The sequence below is a fragment of the Siphateles boraxobius genome, unplaced genomic scaffold (genome assembly GCF_051911475.1).
Source record: "Siphateles boraxobius isolate OS27281-9 unplaced genomic scaffold, OSU_SipBor_1 92, whole genome shotgun sequence".
Lineage (NCBI taxonomy): Eukaryota > Metazoa > Chordata > Actinopteri > Cypriniformes > Leuciscidae > Siphateles > Siphateles boraxobius.
Genome location: NW_027509222.1, coordinates 3,678,614 through 3,704,139, shown reverse-complemented (window position 1 = coordinate 3,704,139; position 25,526 = coordinate 3,678,614). Strand labels below are relative to the sequence as shown.

Here is a 25,526-nt window from a genome sequence, read left to right as displayed (position 1 = left end):
TACAAGGTTACTCTACGACAATAGTATGTGTTTGTATGTGTGTGTGTGTGTGTCATTTAGTCATTTAGTCATTTAGTCCAGCATGTACAGAGTTAAAGCTGAGTTCATATCAGCCTCACCGGAAAGATGGTCAAATCAGTGAGCAGGATCTATGAAGTAGTGACTGTAATGTGTCCAAAGAGCTGAGTCCAACCAACGAACATATGGAAATACTATTCCAAGGAACGGCAGCAAAGCGCTCCAAAAACAGCCAGCAAAAAGGTAATCCACAACGAATCGTGTAAGTTTGTGAATGAGAGTATGCTCTCTCAAAGATCGGCATACCGGTTCCTTACATGGAAAACCCAAAGTCTTTTCCTGTTTACATGACAGGTCGTCACGTGACGCGAAGTAACGAGAAGTTATCGTGAGAACAGATATCGTGGTCAAATCCACAACAGTTAAGGCAAATAGAGCATACAGGGGAAAGCAATAAAACTAATTGACAACAACAGACTTAATCTGAGTCAATTAATACCATTAAGCTTTACCTTATGTGGCAACGGTACAACACTAGGAGATCAACATTTTATGATGTTGCTGACTTCACTTAATTTCTGATTGGGTGGCCAATACAATATTTGGGAGCCATGATTTTTAGTTTAACTCTTCCTTATGCAAAAAAACATGTTTACTTTTTACATGTAGCCAATGGCTTCCTCTCCTGGAGTTAAATATGATTTAGTTTCTGTATTGAGCCATTAAGACAAGGGGTGTGCAGCTGAGACAAAATCTGTATCTGTATCAATCTCAAAATTATTTGTATCTGTACTCAAATAAATCTGAATGTGGGTGGAGCTTTAACCGAGAGTTCATGAAAATACATAAGCTTGTTTGAAATGTAATTCTTTTCTATTCTTAGTTCCATTTCGAGGGAACTCGCGATGCGTCGATGACGCTTTGGGAACGCCCCCAGCGTGAATGCGTCTGAAGCATCTATGTCAGCTAGTCCAATGGAAAGAAAGAACGTCACAGGCGGGTGACAGCATGACCAGGAAGAGATAAAAGTGCATGCAGTGCACCCCGGCATTAGCTTCTGTTGCCTCAGCAAGCGATCTGTGTCAAAACTGTCTGTTATATTTACTGTTGTCTGTCACTTATACATCTAAAAACAATATGGCAAAACAATTGTACAAACTCTGTGCTTCTCCCTGCCCGTGTTATTTAACAGGTGGACACACACACAAGCTTTGTGTAAGGTGTTTGGGAGTGGAGCATGCGGTATGAGCCTTCAAGGGGGCTGATTGGCAACATTGTGAGAATCTTCCGCTTCGCATGCTCCGCTCCTGCCTGTCACTTTTTGACGAAAGTGGCCAGGCTCGTGGTCCTCAGGGTGCAGGACCCACGTCTGCTGAGGCAGCTTCTTCCACCTGGGGAGAGAGCCCAATGCTTTAGTGCTCTAGCTCAGAGGAGGTAGATGTATTGAGCATTGAAATCAGGGGTGAAGAGGATTCTCTATCTCTTTCCCCAGTGTACGAGGAGCTGGTGGAGGTGATTACTAAGGCTGTAGATAAATTACATATTGAATGGCCAGCCAAGAAAAGGGGCTTCCTTCCCTCTAATGTTTCACCTCCATTACGGGGCCTTCCATTTTTTACTGATCTGCACAGTGATCTGTCTAGATCATCGAATAAGCCATACTCGTCTTTACAGAGAGTACTTGAGAGAGTATGGCTATGGGGCGGTGCCCTGGGCAGAACAGACGCTTGCAAGTTATCTGTCTGGGATGGTCAAGGCATGCTTATACCCTAAACAAGGGGAGGCCTATTGTGCTGTGGGCTTTCTGTCCTCCTCCGTTTACTTCTTCGGACCAGGAAAAGCTGAACCTCTTGTGTCCAGTGCTTATGTTCCTCGGACTTCGCCGTGGAGAAAATCCGACAAATTATTTGTCTGCTTTGGATCACCCAAGAAAGGTCTTCCTGCCTCTAAGCAGACATTGAGCAAGTGGATAGTTGAGGCTATTTCTCTTGCTTATGAGTTCTCTGACCAGCCATGCCCTTTGGTGGAAAGAGCTCATTCCACTAGGAGTATGGCGGCTTCTAAAGCCTTATTATCTGGGGTTTCTCTCCAAGACGTTTGCGATGCGGTGGGTTGGTCCTCAGCGCTCACATTCGTCAGGTTTTATAGCCTGGACTTGGACGCTGCACCAGGGTCTCAGAAGCTTAGTGCTTAGTGTAGTGCTGACAACAGGCTGACACTCAGGCATTTGAAAGTTTGACGATTTCGGTATTTTCGTTCCCAAAGCATCATCGATGCATCGTGAGTTCGCTCAAAAGGGAACATCTCAGGTTACGACTGTAACCCTAGTTAGCCTAGCCATACTTCCTGCATCCCTGTGATCGACTTGCTTCAGCAATTTTCGAAGCTAATGCCGGTTGCACCCGCCCGTGACGTTCATTCTTTCCATTCGACTAGTTGACATAGATGCTTCAGATGCATTCACGCTGGGGGCGTTCCCAAAGTGTCCGACACATCGTCTCGTTGTAACTATGGTTACAGTCGTAACCTGAGATGTTTTTTAACTCATAATTTTTTTATTATTATTATAATTATAAAAAATATTGAAATATATTTTCTAATTAAAACAATAATACTAAGTGACCTATTTTAACAATCTGAAACGTAAGTATCAAACGCAAAACGCAAGTAACTTTGTTGCCGGATCTCGGATAAATGACTCTTGTGCCCGAAGCAAATCTAAAATGGGTTGGTCTGAAGTAGCTACATTACTCATAGGTGTGATTTGGACGTAACGTGAAATAAACCAATCAGAGCGTCATCTCACATTCCTTTAAAAGCAGGCGTGCTTGCTCCATGGCAGATTGCTATTATGATGGCAGATTAGGTTTTTCCTGGTCTGTGCCGGAATTGTTTTCTGAAACTGCAAAATAGCACCAGGGAACGTTTGCGCCGGAACACGCCTTTTCTTTTCGCTGAACCGCCCCCCCCCCCGGGAGCTCATGTTCATTCCACAATTTACAGACATGCATCACCCTATGGAGAGTGCAAAAAAAAAAATAGGAATGATACATGCGTCGGTGTACAAAGTCAATTTCGCTGGGTGCAAGATAGAGCCCTAAATGTTAAATACAACGAAAGCCTAGTTTTTTTTTTAATTGCCCGAGGAACCACAGAGTTAAGTCAAGACAATCAGCCACGGCCTCAAATAAGAGGACTCTATATACAATATCTGATTAGAGAACATGGAAGTTGAAAGAAAATATTCAGTGGTTGAAAATTTCTAAAAAAATGTACTATGCATACAGATGCAAACCTGTCCAAATTATAAAGAATACATAAATACTTTCCGTCTCAGTGAGCTAGTGAGACAGAGAAATATACAGTATTACAGTGGCTGAGGAGTGCAAAACAAATCACAATTATGAAAACAAAATAAAAAAATCCAATCACAAAACAACAAATTATAAACACAAAATAAGTCAGACAACACAACGCCAATTCTGAAAACAAACAAAAAAACAGAAGTACAGCAGGCTGCTGCAGTAGAAAGCTGATTCGCGTGTGCATGTGTAAATATTACAGCTGTATTGTCTACGATAATAATAGTTCTTTTAACAATGTGTGTGCTGACACTTTTGGGTTTGTCACTCACTTTGCAAAAAACAGACACCCCCTCAAACATCACAAACAGCTCTAACAGTGCTTGTGAAAGCATGTCCCAACAGGTAAAATGAGGTTGTTTTCAATAAAAGTACATACTTTTTGCTGTGTTGCTATAGGTCATGAGTAAGCAACTGAGTAGGCTAACACTCTGTCTATAGAGAACGCGAGCAACTCCCTTATAATAAACCCATCCAACGTATCTGGGCTGCGTTTACCAAAAGCACCGTAAGTCTAAGTTGATTGTAGAACAATTGCCATCAGTGGTCTCTACTATCAATTTAGGCTTACGATACTTTTGGGAAACCCAGCCCTGCTCTGTACGCATTTTGGACAAGATGCGCCACAACGGTTTGACGCTGTTTACACTGGACACATCTAAGTAACATTATAAACCAGTACATTTGTCTTTCTGAACAAGTGCATGGTGATGCTGTTTGGTATTGAAGCATCCATTGTAGCGTGTTCCATCACAATGTCCTGTTCATTTTGATGTGTTCATGACCTGGTTAATCTTTGAAAGGTAACACTTTTATTTAGACGGTCCCTTTTGAACATTCTGTTGACTATAAGTAACTTTGCAACTACATGTTAACTTAACTCTCATTAGAATATTAGTAGACGATTAGATTGTGACGATCTTCCAACAGACATTCTACTGAATATAAGCAACTACATGCCAACTGTAAGGTCTCAGCTCAAATGGGGGGGACGTATAATCAATAATTAGTAATTCAAAATCAATAACTGATCATCCGGGTTATGAGTTATTACCTACAATTTTAAATTGCCCAGAAAAGGGAATATATAGTCCATGTACCTGTATCTATATATATATATAGACAATTGACCACAACGAATTATAATCAATTATGAATATACATAATATACAGATAGGCTATCAATTTTTAGAATATCCTTTAAACAGAACTAACTGCGTTTCGCCTGGTCTGTTTGTCCACCAAACCTACTGACGATTCTATGATCAATTTTGCAAAACGGATTATTCTGATCACAATCAGGAAAAGCTATCCTTCTGTTTATGAAGAATAACTTTCTGATAATATTACTAATTAAAGTATTTATCAATATCAAGCTTGTAGCTTAAGATCACACATTTAAGAGGCTTTGTTTGATGAGCAACAGTCAGAGACAATAAATAGTATAATGAGGGTTTAATAAATGAAGCTATAGCACAAGTTACATTTTATCGTCAGATAAGAACGTCACAGGCGGGTGACAGCATGACCAGGAAGAGATAAAAGTGCATGCAGTGCACCCCGGCATTAGCTTCTGTTGCCTCAGCAAGCGATCTGTGTCAAAACTGTCTGTTATATTTACTGTTGTCTGTCACTTATACATCTAAAAACAATATGGCAAAACAATTGTACAAACTCTGTGCTTCTCCCTGCCCGTGTTATTTAACAGGTGGACACACACACAAGCTTTGTGTAAGGTGTTTGGGAGTGGAGCATGCGGTATGAGCCTTCAAGGGGGCTGATTGGCAACATTGTGAGAATCTTCCGCTTCGCATGCTCCGCTCCTGCCTGTCACTTTTTGACGAAAGTGGCCAGGCTCGTGGTCCTCAGGGTGCAGGACCCACGTCTGCTGAGGCAGCTTCTTCCACCTGGGGAGAGAGCCCAATGCTTCAGTGCTCTAGCTCAGAGGAGGTAGATGTATTGAGCATTGAAATCAGGGGTGAAGAGGATTCTCTATCTCTTTCCCCAGTGTACGAGGAGCTGGTGGAGGTGATTACTAAGGCTGTAGATAAATTACATATTGAATGGCCAGCCAAGAAAAGGGGCTTCCTTCCCTCTAATGTTTCACCTCCATTACGGGGCCTTCCATTTTTTACTGATCTGCACAGTGATCTGTCTAGATCATCGAATAAGCCATACTCGTCTTTACAGAGAGTACTTGAGAGAGTATGGCTATGGGGCGGTGCCCTGGGCAGAACAGACGCTTGCAAGTTATCTGTCTGGGATGGTCAAGGCATGCTTATACCCTAAACAAGGGGAGGCCTATTGTGCTGTGGGCTTTCTGTCCTCCTCCGTTTACTTCTTCGGACCAGGAAAAGCTGAACCTCTTGTGTCCAGTGCTTATGTTCCTCGGACTTCGCCGTGGAGAAAATCCGACAAATTATTTGTCTGCTTTGGATCACCCAAGAAAGGTCTTCCTGCCTCTAAGCAGACATTGAGCAAGTGGATAGTTGAGGCTATTTCTCTTGCTTATGAGTTCTCTGACCAGCCATGCCCTTTGGTGGAAAGAGCTCATTCCACTAGGAGTATGGCGGCTTCTAAAGCCTTATTATCTGGGGTTTCTCTCCAAGACGTTTGCGATGCGGTGGGTTGGTCCTCAGCGCTCACATTCGTCAGGTTTTATAGCCTGGACTTGGACGCTGCACCAGGGTCTCAGAAGCTTAGTGCTTAGTGTAGTGCTGACAACAGGCTGACACTCAGGCATTTGAAAGTTTGACGATTTCGGTATTTTCGTTCCCAAAGCATCATCGATGCATCGTGAGTTCGCTCAAAAGGGAACATCTCAGGTTACGACTGTAACCCTAGTTCCCTGAGAAAGGGAATGAGACGATGCGTCGCCCTGCCATACTTCCTGCATCCCTGTGATCGACTTGCTTCAGCAATTTTCGAAGCTAATGCCGGTTGCACCCGCCCGTGACGTTCATTCTTTCCATTCGACTAGTTGACATAGATGCTTCAGATGCATTCACGCTGGGGGCGTTCCCAAAGTGTCCGACACATCGTCTCGTTGTAACTATGGTTACAGTCGTAACCTGAGATGTTTTTTAACTCATAATTTTTTTATTATTATTATAATTATAAAAAATATTGAAATATATTTTCTAATTAAAACAATAATACTAAGTGACCTATTTTAACAATCTGAAACGTAAGTATCAAACGCAAAACGCAAGTAACTTTGTTGCCGGATCTCGGATAAATGACTCTTGTGCCCGAAGCAAATCTAAAATGGGTTGGTCTGAAGTAGCTACATTACTCATAGGTGTGATTTGGACGTAACGTGAAATAAACCAATCAGAGCGTCATCTCACATTCCTTTAAAAGCAGGCGTGCTTGCTCCATGGCAGATTGCTATTATGATGGCAGATTAGGTTTTTCCTGGTCTGTGCCGGAATTGTTTTCTGAAACTGCAAAATAGCACCAGGGAACGTTTGCGCCGGAACACGCCTTTTCTTTTCGCTGAACCGCCCCCCCCCCCCGGGAGCTCATGTTCATTCCACAATTTACAGACATGCATCACCCTATGGAGGGTGCAAAAAAAAAAATAGGAATGATACATGCGTCGGTGTACAAAGTCAATTTCGCTGGGTGCAAGATAGAGCCCTAAATGTTAAATACAACGAAAGCCTAGTTTTTTTTTTAATTGCCCGAGGAACCACAGAGTTAAGTCAAGACAATCAGCCACGGCCTCAAATAAGAGGACTCTATATACAATATCTGATTAGAGAACATGGAAGTTGAAAGAAAATATTCAGTGGTTGAAAATTTCTAAAAAAATGTACTATGCATACAGATGCAAACCTGTCCAAATTATAAAGAATACATAAATACTTTCCGTCTCAGTGAGCTAGTGAGACAGAGAAATATACAGTATTACAGTGGCTGAGGAGTGCAAAACAAATCACAATTATGAAAACAAAATAAAAAAATCCAATCACAAAACAACAAATTATAAACACAAAATAAGTCAGACAACACAACGCCAATTCTGAAAACAAACAAAAAAACAGAAGTACAGCAGGCTGCTGCAGTAGAAAGCTGATTCGCGTGTGCATGTGTAAATATTACAGCTGTATTGTCTACGATAATAATAGTTCTTTTAACAATGTGTGTGCTGACACTTTTGGGTTTGTCACTCACTTTGCAAAAAACAGACACCCCCTCAAACATCACAAACAGCTCTAACAGTGCTTGTGAAAGCATGTCCCAACAGGTAAAATGAGGTTGTTTTCAATAAAAGTACATACTTTTTGCTGTGTTGCTATAGGTCATGAGTAAGCAACTGAGTAGGCTAACACTCTGTCTATAGAGAACGCGAGCAACTCCCTTATAATAAACCCATCCAACGTATCTGGGCTGCGTTTACCAAAAGCACCGTAAGTCTAAGTTGATTGTAGAACAATTGCCATCAGTGGTCTCTACTATCAATTTAGGCTTACGATACTTTTGGGAAACCCAGCCCTGCTCTGTACGCATTTTGGACAAGATGCGCCACAACGGTTTGACGCTGTTTACACTGGACACATCTAAGTAACATTATAAACCAGTACATTTGTCTTTCTGAACAAGTGCATGGTGATGCTGTTTGGTATTGAAGCATCCATTGTAGCGTGTTCCATCACAATGTCCTGTTCATTTTGATGTGTTCATGACCTGGTTAATCTTTGAAAGGTAACACTTTTATTTAGACGGTCCCTTTTGAACATTCTGTTGACTATAAGTAACTTTGCAACTACATGTTAACTTAACTCTCATTAGAATATTAGTAGACGATTAGATTGTGACGATCTTCCAACAGACATTCTACTGAATATAAGCAACTACATGCCAACTGTAAGGTCTCAGCTCAAATGGGGGGGACGTATAATCAATAATTAGTAATTCAAAATCAATAACTGATCATCCGGGTTATGAGTTATTACCTACAATTTTAAATTGCCCAGAAAAGGGAATATATAGTCCATGTACCTGTATCTATATATATATATAGACAATTGACCACAACGAATTATAATCAATTATGAATATACATAATATACAGATAGGCTATCAATTTTTAGAATATCCTTTAAACAGAACTAACTGCGTTTCGCCTGGTCTGTTTGTCCACCAAACCTACTGACGATTCTATGATCAATTTTGCAAAACGGATTATTCTGATCACAATCAGGAAAAGCTATCCTTCTGTTTATGAAGAATAACTTTCTGATAATATTACTAATTAAAGTATTTATCAATATCAAGCTTGTAGCTTAAGATCACACATTTAAGAGGCTTTGTTTGATGAGCAACAGTCAGAGACAATAAATAGTATAATGAGGGTTTAATAAATGAAGCTATAGCACAAGTTACATTTAAACGAATATATACAGAATAATGAATAACGGAAGTAAGGAAAGAGAGAGAGAGAAAGCAGATCACAGAAATAGCAAACTTCACAAACAGTTTGACCCTAGAGAGCCAGCAAAGAATCACAACGCCTTAAAACAGGGCAAGCACTTAATACATTTGAATTATGGAACGATACATGCATATGGATCTCTGTGTCGCTGAATAAGGCTGCTTGGACGCAAGTTCGGTCCTCGTTGCAGTTCTTGAGCTGGAAGCGCTCTGATGCACGTTTCACTCGCGGGAAATTCAAAACTGAAAGTAAGTTGTCTTGAAAGCTATAAGGAAGAGTTTGTTTCCCTTGTAGAACCGGACTTCTACCAAACACGAAAAGCAAGCTAGAGTGAAAATAAAAGACTGAGCTAAACTCAAAACGGAAAGTAAAACGAGAGAAAGAAGACAAGACAAAACGAAGCACCACGAAGACACGACAGGAAGAGCGAAGTGAAGATGTTCGGGCCATCACCTTTGTTTTAAGGGAGACAGCTCACACCTCCTTTGGAGCAGAATAACCAATCACCTTAGAGATTTTTGAGTGCAAACCCTTCTCTTTGTCTTGTCAAAACGACTACTTTACATAGTTTATGACCTTGTAAGAAAATGTGATTTCTACTCCAGAAAGCCGTGCACAGAGAATCACTGTAATCTCCTGTACGTGACCAACTCAGTGAGACCGAGAAGATTACAACGGTATCAAGAAAGATATGGAAAAAGAATAGGAATACAGAGTTACATTCATATACATCAATATAAGCATTTAGGGGTTTACTTAACAAATCTAGAGAAGTCGTAACTATACTAAAATGAAAGCAGAACACATAGGTATATCGGAGTATATCGTGCTCTTTTCAGAATTACCCATTTCTGAATTTAAGCGTGAAGAATTCCTGGTAAATATTTCCCCCTCTGAAAGTCCCTGCCGGCGAGGTAGTACTTCTTCAAAGTTCAGGAACTTTCGAATCAACAATGGATTTGAAAAAAACAAAAAAAAAACACACATGGACCGACAACGAGGTTCAGGCTTTATTAAGCTCAAATTTAGAGGATGATATTCAGCAGGAACTGTAAAGTCGCGTGCAGTCCTACGTCACCGGACTATTTGCCTAATCTTTCCGGTTCTTTAGATCGCGGTGGAAATGCAGACAGCCACAGGTCTGGGGGGAAAAAGGTTCCTGGGACAAAATTTTCCAGGTAATTTCGGTGGAAACGTGGCTAAAGTTAACACTTTTGGGGGAGATAAACCCATGAATGGCATACTAGTAGTAGTCAATAAACACTAAACTGGATTAAGCTAATTTATTTTAACATAGAAAAATCTTACAAACTTCACCTTTAAGACCAACCCAAATCCAATTCTAGATGAGTACAGATAAATCTACAGATAATGGCATCGCTGCATCCCCCTTCTTTGTGTATACTGTATGCATTCATTCATTCATTCATGCATTCATTCATTCATTCATTCATTCATTCATTCATTCATTCAATGAAATAATCCTATGTCCTGGAGTTCTAAATATAACAAATTCATACAGAAACACACATACAAAAAAGGTACCTTAAAGTGTGCTATGTGAGTGTGAATCCATAAAGATATGATAAATCTGGGTCTTTGGGTCTCACGTCCAACATTTTCTGACATATCTTTGGGCAGTAATTGAATGGTCATCACACCAAAGTTATTGGTGTGCCTGCGTGAAGATGAAAAAATGGGGGATTTCAGGCTGTGCTGACATTCATTGCCTTTGAATTATGAGAAAAGCACTTCCTCTCACATCAGGCACTCCAGTGAGCAATCAAGTGAAGAGCTGATCACCAGCAGTAGAGTCTGTGAAACTGTGCATACAGAAGCAAGTCAACTCAGACAATGTCTTAATGTCTGGACCTGAATGGAACTATTCATGATACAGCCTCCAGCAGTCTGGTAGTGCCCACTATGATTTCTTTGTCAAGCACACACCGGCATACTGAACGTGCATGTATGTGAGAGAGGAGATATCTCATATTTTCTTTTGTCCCGTGGCAGCTTTATCAGAGGCTTTGAGGCCTTTTTCCATTCTTTATTTTTCCCTAATGGATTTGAAAAGAGAAAGGTAACACAAGGACAGGTTGAACCTGGTAGGTTTGTTAATGGAAAGCTTAATTTCATGTTGGAACCAAAGTCTCTCAAATTTTGGACATTCCCAAAAAATTACTTAATATTATTATGTCTAGAATATTACGAAAACAATGAATCAGTTCTCAGAAATATTTCAATACTACATATAATTTATTAGCTCAGTTGAGTTCATTAAACTACAATAATTTTTTTGTCAGTTTACCTAAAATCATTTGTAAGGATTATATCCACTGGAGGCAAGTTGAAGTGAGAATCCAAATGCAATTTGTTGACAAAACGTGATCAAACATAAAACAAAGGCATGAAACTGGAAACTCAAAACAAGAACATAGACAGGAAACATTCAATACTCGACCAATGACAAGACACATGGCAGGATCACATTCAATACTCGACCAATGACAAGACACATGGCAGGATCACATGACAAAGAGGAAATCCCATGACAAGACACAGAAACATGACAATGAAAAAAACAAAAAATGACAGCATTTAAAGGTAGGATGGGCAATGTTTTTCATAACAAAAAAACAAAAAAAATGATGCTGGTTGAAAGTCTTTTCACGTCCTGATAGCAATCAGTAATTAAAATAATCTAAATCTTCTGTGGATGTCTTAGGACCATAAAATATCCATCCAATTTATGAGACTTTGAGTTATAACAATACAGTACACATCACATAACGTGTATTCAGTTAATGTTGTCTCACAAGTGAATAACACATGAGGTAGTTTGAAAGCACTCCATTCCCCCTCCACCAACGACGTCTGTCGTGACACTTTGCACACTCTACTCTGACTGCGCACATTCATGTGTTTTAGAGGAGACTTGGCTGTGGAGAGAGCTCTGAAGGTAGGATGGGATATACCTTTATATATACTTTTATTTAATATCATATCAGTAGTTCTCAACTGTTTTTACTTCAGTCCACACATACACTGTCAACCATTAACACTGTCACGAATTGCAGGGAGTTCAGGAGTCATGGATCTAATTTTATTGGAAGGAAAAGACTGGAATCAAATTGTTATCAAAACTAAAAAAAACAACTAGGAAAGCTTTTAAGCCCATGTACAGTAAACCAACATCAAAGAACTAGCATTGATGGAAGGTAACTGTGTTGTCGCCCCTCGTCATGTGTGTTATTCCACTCTGCAAAGACTACAGCAGGGTTTCCCAAATATGTTCCTAGAGGCACACCAACACTACACATTTTTTTAACTCTTCCTAATCAAACACACATGATTCAACTCATCACCAAGACCAGACATATATGTGTCAGATAAGGGAGACATCCAAAATGTGCACTGTTGCTGTGCCTCCAGGAACAGGGTTGGGAAACAATGGACAACAGCCAACAAGCACATACTGTATGTCTGAGCACCTGCATCTTAGGAGATAACTGTCTATACCAGCAGGTGGCTACATTTCTACACTTAATCTACATTTGTCATTCAAAAAAGGAAACTGAATCTAGGGCTGTGTACGAAATCGCCCACATACCCTTTAATAGGGCACTATTTGTGGGGACAGCCATTTGTAGTGTTGTCCAAAACATTATGGATGTTATGCAATGCACCGCAATAATGAGTGAACAACCGATGTACGCTCAATGGCTAGAGAATACCCATAACTCACTGTGAGAGTCGAGCACCAAATGAATTCCCGCATCTCGCCAGAAAATGGCGCCTGCAGCTGAATCAAATTATTCATCCATTTTCCAAACCGCGCTGGTCCAGCGTATATCATACAGGTATAAATTCCTTTTTAATTTATTAAATTGTTTAATAAGGTTTATATGCTAGTTTGCATGACATAGGTCAAGATAAATCTTTTCATTACTACTGTAGCTGCTAGTTTTCTACGTTTCAAATGATTATTAAACAGCAAGCACGAACTATGCAAAATCGGCAGCCCTTCCAGCGCACTCAGTGTCCGAATTCACTCAGTCGTTTTCATTCACTCCTTCAAGTGGACTATATTAGTGGAGTAATATAGGGAATAGTGAATTGAGGTGATAGTGAGAGGAGCCAATTAATGACCATGAGCAGCAAGCCCCGCCCACTTCCACCGCCGCTGTGAATTAGCTAAGCCTCCCTGGTTCCTGCCACCATCATCTCCTTCCTGGTTCCTCAACAATCATCTTCTCCCTGGCTACTCCCATTATAGTCTTCTCATTGGTGTTTCCCTCTGCCAGCTCCTTGTCCTCCTCTAGAGCTCCTCGCTCCCTCTCTCCCCCTCTCTCTCTCTCTTTCCTTAATTTGGACTCATTTTCGGCGCGAGGTCTAGCTTTCTGGGGTTGTGGGTAGTTATATTGATAGTTTCATTACCATGTCCTGTTTAGTTTCGTTGTTACATTCTGTCACTGTTTTACCTGAGTTCTAGTCCTTTGTTAGTTTCCATGGTTTCTGATTAGTGCACACCTGTTTATTGTCTCATTAATTATCTAGCCCTGTGTATTTAAGCCCTCTGTTTCTTCTGTTCAGTGCACTGCATTAACATCGTTGGTGTTTGTATAGTGTTCTCATTTACTATTTAATAAATATTGTGTTTATTCATTCATTCTGCATCACACCACTCTTTATTGGATACGCTAACAAGGCTACCCTTCACACATGAGGGATAACAGAGAGTAGGGGGTAAGGAGAAAATAGCAGGAAACAAATGTGAAAAAGACGGAAAAAGACATCCGCTGTACAACAGTCTCCAGTCACGCATACAGGTATATGGATCGATGTATCGTACCGTTAGACGTTTGATGGATGCATCGATGCCACACCTAAAATATCGATATGAGGTACCTTTATTTTGACACTCTCCACATCCTCACGTAATGTCTTTAACTTCACCACTTCTGCCAAATTTTCGTGCACATTTTCGTTTACTCACCATACTGTCTGCCAGTGTGTCTTTGCAACTTTAATCTCCTCAGCTGAAATAGACGCCTGACAAGGTTGACTAAACCCTAAACACGTTTAGTCACAAAAGTCGGTATTGTCTACTGTCAAGGCATTGCGAGTTCATGTTTTACAGCAGTAACCAACAAGCACCCTAGTTGTTTGTGTAAACCAACCCGATAAATCCGTTTTAGAGAATCAGCGCTCAGTATTCAGGTTGTATTCTAGTTGTCACGGTGTGTGAGGGTTCAAGGAGAAGGCTGAGTCAGGAGGCTTCAATGCAAACAAGTTACTGAATATATATATATATATATATATATATATATATATATATATATATATATACGAAAACAACAAACCGGTACAGGCAGGATAACGTAGACGCAAAATTTACATTGACGCAGTAACATTAATGCAAGAACCGACAAAGACAGACTGAACAGAAGCCAACTAAATACAAGTACAAATCAAACATAACAAGGTGAAGACAGGTGACACAGATGATTAAGACGAGGAACAGGTGGGTAATTGAGGGAATGAATTCAGGTGTGGAGACAAGGAGGATACTGGGTAGTGTAGTGCAGGCGAAGACAGACAGGTGCAGACGAGGACTGTGACACTAGTCATTAATAAACGTATTAATAAAGGTCATTAATTTATAAGTTCATTAATTAAGATTATTAATTTAATAATGATTACAGCTTTAGGTTACACTTTTAAGGTGTCCTTGTTATAGTGTAATTGTATAAATTAATAAGTACTGACTAATATTATTAGTGTATTAGTGTAATATTACTGTAAGTACTGACTAATATTAATTCCACAATTCCATTAATTTCCATCATCACTTTCTGACCATTAGAAATAATTGGGACCTTTTTTATCGATTGATTGATTGATTGCCAGTGTGCCTTTCAAAGTTCTATGTAATTACCTTTTTTCCATGGGCAATGAGTGGAGCTATTATAAGCTATTAGCTATTCTTCCTCCTCACAGACCCTTATCACATTTTCAGGGTTCTCAGAAGTGGAAGTCATCATAAGTGAAAAACTACCATAGAGGTGAAAGGAAACTACAGCAAATATATATTTACGTTTTCATTTGCTCCAATAGCAAAGAAAAAAAAAATCATGACAACATTTTTATGACTTTCCAAAAGAGTTGTGGCTGTGGTAAATTGCATGAAGAATATAACAAAGAACAGTATTTGGGCCTTATTTTAATGATCTAAGCGAATAGTCTAAAGCGCATGGCGCAAGTGCACTTAGGGGGTGTCCGAATCCACTTTTGCTAGTTTAACGACGGTAAAAAATGGTTGGCGCTCCCGGTGCATGGTCTAAAAGGGTTGTCTTTATTCTCTTAATGAGTAATAAGTGTGTTTTGGGTTTCACGTGCAATAAACCAATCAGAGTCTCATCTCCCATTCCTTTTAAATGCCAGTTGCGCTCGCGCTATGGCGGATTCACTATTTACATGGAGGTTTTTACATTTGATAGTGGAAAAACTGAATGCGTCTCCAGAGCGCAATCGAATCTGCTCTTGTGCAAGGTTAAAGCGCAAGCAGACCATCTAGCCGGATTCAAGCCGGATTCCACCATATCATTATGTACACAATAATAATATTTTACATTGTAATCCTTTTATTTTTAATATTTGGCATGTTTGTGTGCTACTGCACGTCCCTGTGTGTTTAATAAACAGAGTGTACGCGCATTGTGGACCCACCTATAGGCACACATTACTAACGCACTCTTTAAATAACAAAAAAATATTGCACCATTGACTTTAGACCAGGTTTCAGTTGGTCAAAGGCGCAGTCTATTTCAGTTGCCTCAAAATAACAACTCTCCAACAATGCGCCTGTACACACCCCATGTTCTCAGACCAACAGCCCATGGGCGCACAGATGGGCGCAAATGCATTTGCTATTTAAACCACGTGGCACAGGACGTGAAAATGATAACTGCGTCAGGCTGAAACTAGCAAAAAAGAAGAAGGGAGAGTAGACAGTACCCTTCTAATAAAGGGTTATAATATGTACCATTTAGGTACTAATATGTACACTTTTGGTACAAATATGTACCTTTGAGGGACCAATATGTACCTCTTTAGGTACAAAGGTGTACCTTTTGAAAAGGTACAGCCACAGTGACAGCTTTTGTACCTTTTTTTTCTGAGTGTAGGGCTCTTTAATTCAAAAATCCAAAGCAGGAATACACAGGAGATAACACAGGGGAAAAAAAATAAACAACCTTGTAAAGACATTGATAACACGGGACAATGAAGAGAGTAAACTTAATATTTAAATATACAAAGATAATGAAGAAACTCATTGAACAACAGGTGAATGTAATCAGTAACTAATTGACATAAGTAGCAAACAGAAATTAGGCAAAACAGGGAAAACAAAACCAAAACACAGTGAAACTAAACAGAACCTAACATAACCATGGAAATTATTATTAAAAAAATATATATTTTTTTGGCCATTTTAGTAACACTCACACAGCCACATTAACTAGTTTCCTGTAATTGAATGGCAAGGTAATATCAAACAAAGCACACTGTTATAAAATGTACCGTAGGTTGTCTACAAACCGAAAGGTTGGTGGTTCTATCCCCGGTTCCACCTGACCAAGTGTCGAGGTGTCCATGAGCAAGACACCTAACCCCAGCTGCTCCCGACGAGCTGAGTGGCGCCTTGCATGGCTGACACCGCCGTCGGTGTATGAATGGGTGAATGAGAGGCATATATGTAAAGCGCTTTGGTGGCCATTGGGTCTGTGAAAGCGCTATATAAAAATGCAGTCCATTTTACTTAAATTACAATTTATGATGTTAATAACTGTGGAAATGCTTCATCACGCTCTGTGAAAAAGGTCCACTACCATGTTCCATAAGACTCAATAGGCCCCACTGATGTGTATATGTGGACAGTACTTTGTAAAGGTGGGTCAAATATATCAGAATGAGATGCTTTTTTTTTTTTGCAACATAGTCTTACTAAATTCTCTTTTTGGATTTGGGAGAAACTCCTCAATACATACTCCCCCCCCTTTTCTGTCTGAGCCATTATGCAGGTTCCATCTCAATATTGAGTGTACACTTTTAGAAAATAATCTAAGTTACATTAAGCAGTATGCTTCCTTCTTTAGACCAGCAGACAGCACTCAGACGCAGACTCTATGCAGTCTGACCTGTTCTTCTTTCAGTGAAATTACAAAACAAAAGGCAACCAAATGAGTCCTGATTCTGACAAACAGTACAGCCACTGCTTTGCTGTAGCTATTTTGCTTGGTTTTCTAAAAGTTGTACATGAGCCAGTTTTGAACCCCACACAACTCGTTACAAAACATGTGTCTCTCAGAAATCATAGCTTGACAAGAATAATAACGACTAAAATACTACATCATGCACATTTTCTACAATTTGATATGTCTTAAAAATTATTTAAGCTTTGTATGCTAGGATACACGAATGTATGAAAAAAGCACAACACGATCGCAAATTAAATAGCCACACCCATGTTGCTTTCTCTGACAGTCTCTCAGAGGCCATCTCTCTGTTAAGAGTAATATCAACTAAGATACTGAATCATACACATTTTCTACTAGATACTTGATATGTCTATTTAGATGTTTTAAACATTATAAGTTATTATAGGCTGCATGATATTTCTCTGTCCCCCTGTCTCTCTTTTTAACAATTTTCAACAAGTGAATATTTTCTTCCCCACTTCCAAGCTCTCCAATCAGCTATTTTATATAGAGTTTGACTTCTCTTATTTGAGGTGGAGGATTGTCCTGACATTGTCCATGAATAAAAGTTCCTCTGGAAAACATTGTATAATATTTTTTTCTTCTTCACATTTAGTATTTAATTTTTTTTGAAGCACTGCCAATGAGGCTATCCGCTCCGACAATTAGAAGATATTTAAATAAATGTTATAAATGTAATACAAATAATTATTATTATTATTATACAAGGTATATTTGTGAAATGATAACTACGCAGGAAATCGAATTTACATTTAAAACGTACTTGTATTTTCAAGTAATTTTGTGTACTTCCGTTTTTTTCCGCCCGAGTAGTTCTGCATATTCTTTAGAAGAATGAAAAGGCAAGGTCTACCAAACAGAGCAGATCCATACCTGGACTCCATAGTGTCTTTGGTGAGATAGACAATCCAGTAGACCAGGTTGAAGGCCCCAAAGGACAGAGGAAAGAGGATGCGTGAGTACTTGTCAATAATACTAGTTCCTATCAGCATGTTGTTGGCAGGGAAACCATGCTGATGGAAATCACACTGAGGTGGCTTGGAGAACCTGTCTGGAGGATCTCTTTGGGAGAGGGAGTTCAGCCTTTTCTTCAAGACACCTCCGGGGTCTAGAGGATTCTAGACACAGAGAGATTAATTTGTGATATATGATCAGGCAAACATTAATCAAACTTTTTTACTGGTGACACAATGGACACTTTTTCAAATTTTTAAGTTTGGACAAATGCTAAAACAAACAAAAACAGTGCAGCTAGTGTAATTTGATACTATAGAAAATTATAAAATTATTTTTTTCCTCCAATGAAACAAACAAACAAACAAACAAACAAATACTATCTAATAACGTGAATATCAATCTATTTATTTATTAGGTTTTCTAAAAAAAAATAGGAAAGAGGAAATGGAGCAGTCACAAAAGAGTAAAGAGGCAACTGTCACTCCTCTACCAACTACCTCAGTAGCTGTATTTCAAACAGTGTGTAAAGATGATATAGCTGAAGGGAAAAAAAAAACTAGTTGTACCTACTTAATACTGTTGTAACGCTAAGGTTCCAAGGAAGATGAAGACGATGATTCAATGACAGAAGATTTAATATAATTCTCAGAGTAAACAGCTAACACACGAAACAGCGTGTAAACATGAACAATACCAGAACAAGGAGTGCAGGTGAGGGAACAACTTAAGAAGGAACACAAACGAGGAAAATTTATTACACACAGCGGACTGAGACATGTGAACTAATGATAACGATAACCAAAGAGACAAACAAGTGGCGGGAATCTGAACAAAGACGACACCTGACAAATTAAAACAAACTAAGAGTCCATGAAAACTACTGTAAACACACTGAACATACATAGTTTATTATTTCATATTGGAAAGCAGAGGAAAGGACCAAGGAGGAGGCGCTAGAGGGAGGAGCCAGGGAAGAGACGACAGAGGGATGAGCCAGGAAGCAACCAAGAGCACAGCCATTAGGAGGATGGGCCACAGTGGAACCGATGGAGGAAGGAGCCATGATGGAACCAGTTGACCGACTGACTGAGCTGGAACTATAAGTGGGAGAGACCAAGGTGGAGCCCAGGAGACTTAGACCCGGGTTTACCAGGAGAGCCAAGGCAGAGCCACAGGAGACAGTTGTAGACAGGGGCTTGGGCAGACTGGGACAGAGCCAGGGGGACTGTAGACAATGTTGGAACTAGAGGGAAGGAGGGGCCCAGCGGAGCCAGAGGGGTGGAGGGTCAAGGGGTAACTGAAGACCTGGAAGTCTGAGGCAAAACCAGAATGACAATGGAACAAGGCAGAGCCAGAAGGATGTGGGAGCCCGGCAAAGAATGGCGGAACACGGTGAAACCTAGGGAGTGTGGAGCCAAGGTGGAACCGATGGGTCAGAGAGCTGAGGTGGAGTCCGGGACTCTTAGGCTTGAGGTGAAACTAGGGGATAGACACACTGGGGTGAAGAGCACAAGGTGGATCCAAGTAGCGAAAAGCACAAGGTGGATCCAAGTAGCTGGGTGGAGCCACTTAAGAAGGAGAACAGGGGCTGAAGGGAACCAGAGGAGGCAATGCCGAGGAACTGAATGTGTTGTGAGAGGAGGAGGGTGTGTGAGCTGGTGGCGACAGAGGAGTCTTGAGGCTGAATGCGACCAGCAGCGACAAAGGAGACTCGAGGCTGGGAGGGACCAGAAGCAACGAGGGAAACAGGAGACTGGACAGAACCAGCGAGTACATTAAATTAACTGAACTCTTAGCGAGCAACTCTATGTCAAGGGTGGAGGAATAGGCGGGATCTAACTCCAAACAATTAATTTAAAACAATCTGGGTCTGCGGTAGGCTCTAGCTTTGTGTTTGCAGTGGGTGTGTTGAAGGACTAGATAGGCTCGAGGTGCATGGCGGGCGTGGTATCTGGCTCTGGGTCCGAGGAACCCATCACCACCGGTTAGGCAGACCCCTTCAAGTCAGATCCCCCATCTCCAGCAAATCCATATACTGGCTGTTCTGCATGCCGACCCAATGGATAGTCTTCAGAATGACATCATTAAACTTGGAGAAATTAGCCAACTCATGAATAAGAGGAAGTCCCATGTGATGACGGCTGGTGAATGTCGCAGCTAGATCTATTTGTTGGATAGCTTAATCTGTCATGTTGTGGCAGGGAGTAGTTGAGACAGGATCTAGTAAGTGCAGCTTCTTCATTCAAGATAATAAACAGGACACAGAAATCAGGAGTAGTCAGGGGATAAAGCACAACAAAACAGCCTAGTGTAACTAAGACAATAACTGAAAAATAACTGAAGAAACTAGGGGGAATAAATACACAAGGGCAACCAGATTATGCGCAACTCAACTAGAAAAAGGTGATGAAAACAAACAGCAACAACAGGAATAGGAACAGAGCACATGAAAACAAGGTGAAACAAACTCAAGTTCAAATCCTGGCTTGTTGTTCTTTCCGATTCCTGTCTACTATCAATACTGTCCTACTGTTATTACACTTCTGGACACTCAAGTTCAAATCTTGGCTTGTTGTTCTTTCCGATTCATGTCTACTATCAATACTGTCCTATCTAAATAAAGGCTAAAATGGCAAAGAATATTTGTTTGCTTACTTATTTAAAGAAGAATAACATTCACCCTTGTCATTTATATTTATTTTGATTTTGTTGAAAATAAAATTATGTTGGGGAGTGGTGTGGAGTGTGAAGAGAATTGTGTAGTTATGCTGTAAATTTCATTGCAGAAGTGTTAACTAATGCTGATTAGTGTTGAATAGTTGCATCATTTATACTATGAAATAAATAAAAAGAGTGTCTTCAAAATTAGCATTTTCCAATTTAATATACATTGGAAATTGTCTTTCACCCTAAATATATTTGTTTCATCCAAATTGACTACATTCACAGTATCTACTGACATCCTGATCTAAGGCTGAACTCTCATTTTATTTTATTGTGTTATTTTATCTTTAAACAAAATAAAATCCTGGAAGCTAACAATTTTACCAATTACTGGTCTCTGTAAAGAACTGTTGTATGCAACATAGCTTTTTCAGGTCATAATCATTCAATTCTCCAGATAGGTGACAATTAATAATATCTGTAAAATTACTTTAAATCAGTCTTTGATTTGAGTGAACAAGGTTATTTATGGCTTTTATTTGCAGCGCCTTAGCCCTTTCTGGCTTGTGAAAGTTTTGGAATTGAAAATGGCTTTGACTCGGTTCCATCATTGAACAGGTTTCCAAGCTGTGAGTGTCAGCTGCAGATCACTGTGTCGCCCCTACTGCAATGTGAAATCGCCCAGGGAGCACCTGGCTCAAGCTGCCATAATACCGCAGCTATTTTTGACACCGCAACAGGCAGTAGCTAACTCAGGCTAAATATCCAAGGCAATGGGACATTCACACAATTATATCATAAGCCTGGCTCTCTATATGTATGTATCTTATAAATGTGCACGGTTGCACTGTTCTCCAAAAGAGCCGTCATATATGTAGATTTCAGATTTAGGGGAAATGTGCTATTTCTAAGTAGCGTGACCAAAAATAATTGTAAAATTAGTGATTGTTTTCCCAAACACACCTACTGCTCCTTCCACTACTGCATCCCATTCACATTTGTTTCCAGTTATTAGGTATTCTTACCCCAAACTCCTGCAGATGTTTTATCTGTTTTAAAACAGTCACAGTGTTTCCACTTTTCAGGAAGTCAGCCTCAAGAGTCTGGGATACAAGTATAAATATTAACACTTTACATCAAGGTTTCCTTTGTAAGGGTTTATAAAGGTGTTCATTAATGACTAATAACTTATTTACATATGACATTATAAGTCGTTGATAAGCAATTATAATTGCATGCATAAAAACAGTGACTTTAACACAATACCTGCCAAATAGTGAGCCATTTTTAACTCACGTTATAAATGCTTAATAATATATTTATTCATACTTCTTTCATGTAAAACCATATTCCTGATTTATTTCATGATGCAGCAAAAACAGACTGGGTATGACTGAATGATATTGTATTTGTAGTTTTCTCATTAATATGTCATGATTCGTGACACTTTTCTTACTATGTTGCTTACCAAAAGCTACTCTATGTCTTACTTATGATACTCTTCAAATAGTTCATGATGCCTATCCACAGCAATGTATAAAATCTAATTGTGAAAGTATCAATCTGTATTGTGAACACAACCATAACTTGATGAGATAACAATGAAATATTTAGTTCCAATATTAGTTACCTGCAAAACTTAATGTAGGGTAAACACATGTGAACCATCATGAGCAAAAAAGATGAATAACATGTGAAAGTGCACCTTAATGTAAAGTGGACACCTTTGAACCATTTATTCATGAGTTATAAACGTTTGTAACCTGTGAAAGTGAACCTTAAAGTGGACACATATGAAGAATTTGTTTATTAATTATTAATGCACAAACATAAAATAGTGTTTTTTTTCTAGTGAGGCTAGTGGGTAGTGTTGATAAACTATATAAATAAACAGAAATGTAGACTTTAAACAAAAAAATATTAAACTTTTATTCTACAGCTTAGTAATTGGAAAATTACTAAGCATGACTTCATATGAAAAGTGGCTTATGCAAGTAAACTGACATTAAACAATTCAGAGAAACAATCAAGTCTTCCACCAAACAATAATGAAGTATCACATCTATAAGGCAAATTATATTATCTAAATAAATTATTTTATCTAATTTAACAGTTTTGTAATAATCATTAAATACATTACTGAATACACATTACAGAAAACATGTTTGTAGAAAGTTAGATAATGTCTTTCAACAGAACAATACAGAACTGAAGCCAGTGTGGGTATGTGTATGGTACTTATACATTAGTAACACAAGTAACACAACAATTACACATAACACTTGAAAAACATAGTCTGCAATATCACCTCAGTTAGCTTACCTGTCAAATCAGAAAAACAATATGAGATAAAGATTTTTCTTCAGAGCACGTTGGAACAGTCCTAACAGCTTGACTTCTCATGTAAAGTGGCTTTATTGGATGCTCACTTGTGCAAACTCCTGTCACATGCCAGAACACATATGCTTTAGTGATGTGAAGCTGAAAGAGTATAAAAAAGTATATCCTACTAAAATTATTAATACAAATAATGCATTGCTTATTATACATATTTGTCACAGTTGTGTGTGAAGAGCAGTGAACTCTGAGCAGTGAAAAATATAGGAGAACAATCCATCCACAAGAAGACGAAATCTGACAACCAAAGATACAACTCAGGGCTATAAATACACAAGACTAAATGAGCAACAAAACAAGACAGGTTGAACCAAATCAGTTACTATAGAAACAAACAAGGACTTAGAAACCAAATAAAACAGGAACAAAACAAGGAACTGAACACAAGTACAACAGATTACAGTAAAATCAAAACAAAAATCTCTAAGCAGATAAACACATACTAGAAGTGACAATATTATATTAATACACTGCACATTATATATTATAATAATACAGTTATATTATCAACATTAGATATCTGTTGAAGTTCCTGTAAATTATATGTTATTATTTAATTTCTGATCATTTGTAATGTGATAATTTGTATCTTGTTTTGAATTGTTTGTTATATACACAGATACATTTTGGAAATAAAAAAAGATTCACATCACCAAAGCCTGAAGTTGGTGCTAGTGAGTGTCCGATAAAGCCACTTTTCATGAGAAGTCATGCTGTCAGGACTGCTCCAACATTCTCTGAAGCAAAAATTTTTATCTCACATCTTGTTTACCGATTTTTCGGGTAAGCTAACTGAGGTGAAATCACAGAATATGTTTTTTAAAAGTTTTATACTGTACGTGTAATTGCAGTGTTTCTGCACTTCTCACTTCTTAAAGGCTGACTATCTGTAGTCCCATCTTCTATTGCTCACCTGATCAACTGCTCTATTTCCTCTGGGTTTGTCCCTTTATCATTAAAACTGCTGCTGCTATTTTGAAGAAATCAGTACTAGATTATTCTGCTATGAATAATTTCAGACCTATATCCAATCTACCTTTCATTCTAAACTGCTAGAAAAAGTTGTTCCCTCTCAGCTACAATCTCATCTTTCTGTTAACAATCTTCTTGATCCCTATCAATCTGGTTTTCAATCAGCCCATAGCACTGAAACTGCACTGATAAACATTACCAATGACCTTCTCGTATCTGCTGATTCGAGCTGTCTTACTGTTCGCATGCTTGATCTAACAGCAGCTTCTGACATCACATACTTATATCTCATCTTTCAGCTATAGGCATCATGGGCCGCGCTCTTTCTTGGTTTACATGCTATCTCACTAATAGACACTTATTCATTGCTGTCCATCACTTTCACCTGTTTTCTCAAGGTGTCCCTCAAAGCTTTGTTCTTGAACCACCTTCTTTTGAATATTTTCTTGGTCATATTATCCATTGTCATGGTCTTAGCTACATTTACATTTATTCATTTAGCTGACGCTTTTAGCTGTTCTTTCTCTTGACTCTATTCTATGCCTGTATTTCTGACATCAACATTTGGTTACATAAAACGTAATAATGATGAATCCAAGGTTATTGTATTTGGTCTGCCGTCCCATTTAAAAAAAAAAAAAAAAAAAACGAAATTGAAAAATGTCACTGATTTGTTTAATGTGCGTTTACTTATAAGCCACTTTTCACGAGAATTCATACTCAGTAATGTTCCAATGTGCCGTGAAAGAAGTTTATTCTTTTTTTTTCTTTATATATATATATATATATATATATATTTCATTTTTTAATCCAGGGGGGTTAATCCATTTTTTAATCAAGGGATCAAATCTAAAATAAAGTCATACATTACTCACCCTGGTGTCGTTTTAATGCCATATACCCTTCACTCTTTTATGGACCACAAAAATAGAATTAAAAAAAATGTCCCACTCGCCCTCATCCATATAACGACCAGCATCAAGCTTTTAAGAAAAGACACATATGTAACGCAGAATGGTCCCATGCGACGCGTGTCGTATATTCCAAGTGTTATGGGGGTATATGATATGAAATAGAATATATTATTTCACAAAAATCCAGACTTTGGCCATTGGTCTTCAGTGCATGGCCATGTGACGTGTGCGTTCATGTGACTCTGTTAGAGCTGCAGTGAATGAAACACTTAGCAGAAATATCCCAAGCCAATTTAATGTAGAATCCTATTTGTAGGCTGATCCCCAGCCTAAAAGTGATAACAGTGTGACTCTGTGCTATCAAAACATTTGAGCATACTAACCAGGACAACATAGACAGATTGGCTCAACCAATAGGGTGTGTGTGTGGCAAGTCTAGAGGTTGATCCTATTAATGGCAGACAGGGGAGTATTCTGGAAGCCTGTTGAAAAAATCCAATATCTTGCCACAGTACACTTA

At 39.0% G+C, this 25,526-nt stretch overlaps 1 protein-coding gene across 4 annotated transcripts in view; it reads right to left on the bottom strand.

The window, feature by feature from the left end:
* gabra6b (gamma-aminobutyric acid type A receptor subunit alpha6b) overlaps positions 1–25,526 on the bottom strand; it is a 50,454-nt gene that overhangs the window by 2,624 nt on the left and 22,304 nt on the right. For 2 of the 4 annotated variants that reach the window (XM_077224871.1, XM_077224873.1), the window contains 2 exons: positions 21,749–21,826; positions 17,976–18,220 (listed from right to left, as the gene is read on the bottom strand). In XM_077224871.1, coding sequence (XP_077080986.1) covers positions 17,976–18,220; positions 21,749–21,826 — 323 coding nt within the window. The remainder of the gene's footprint in view (positions 1–17,975; positions 18,221–21,748; positions 21,827–25,526) is intronic. The other 2 variants (XM_077224872.1, XM_077224874.1) reach the window with 1 other exon arrangement.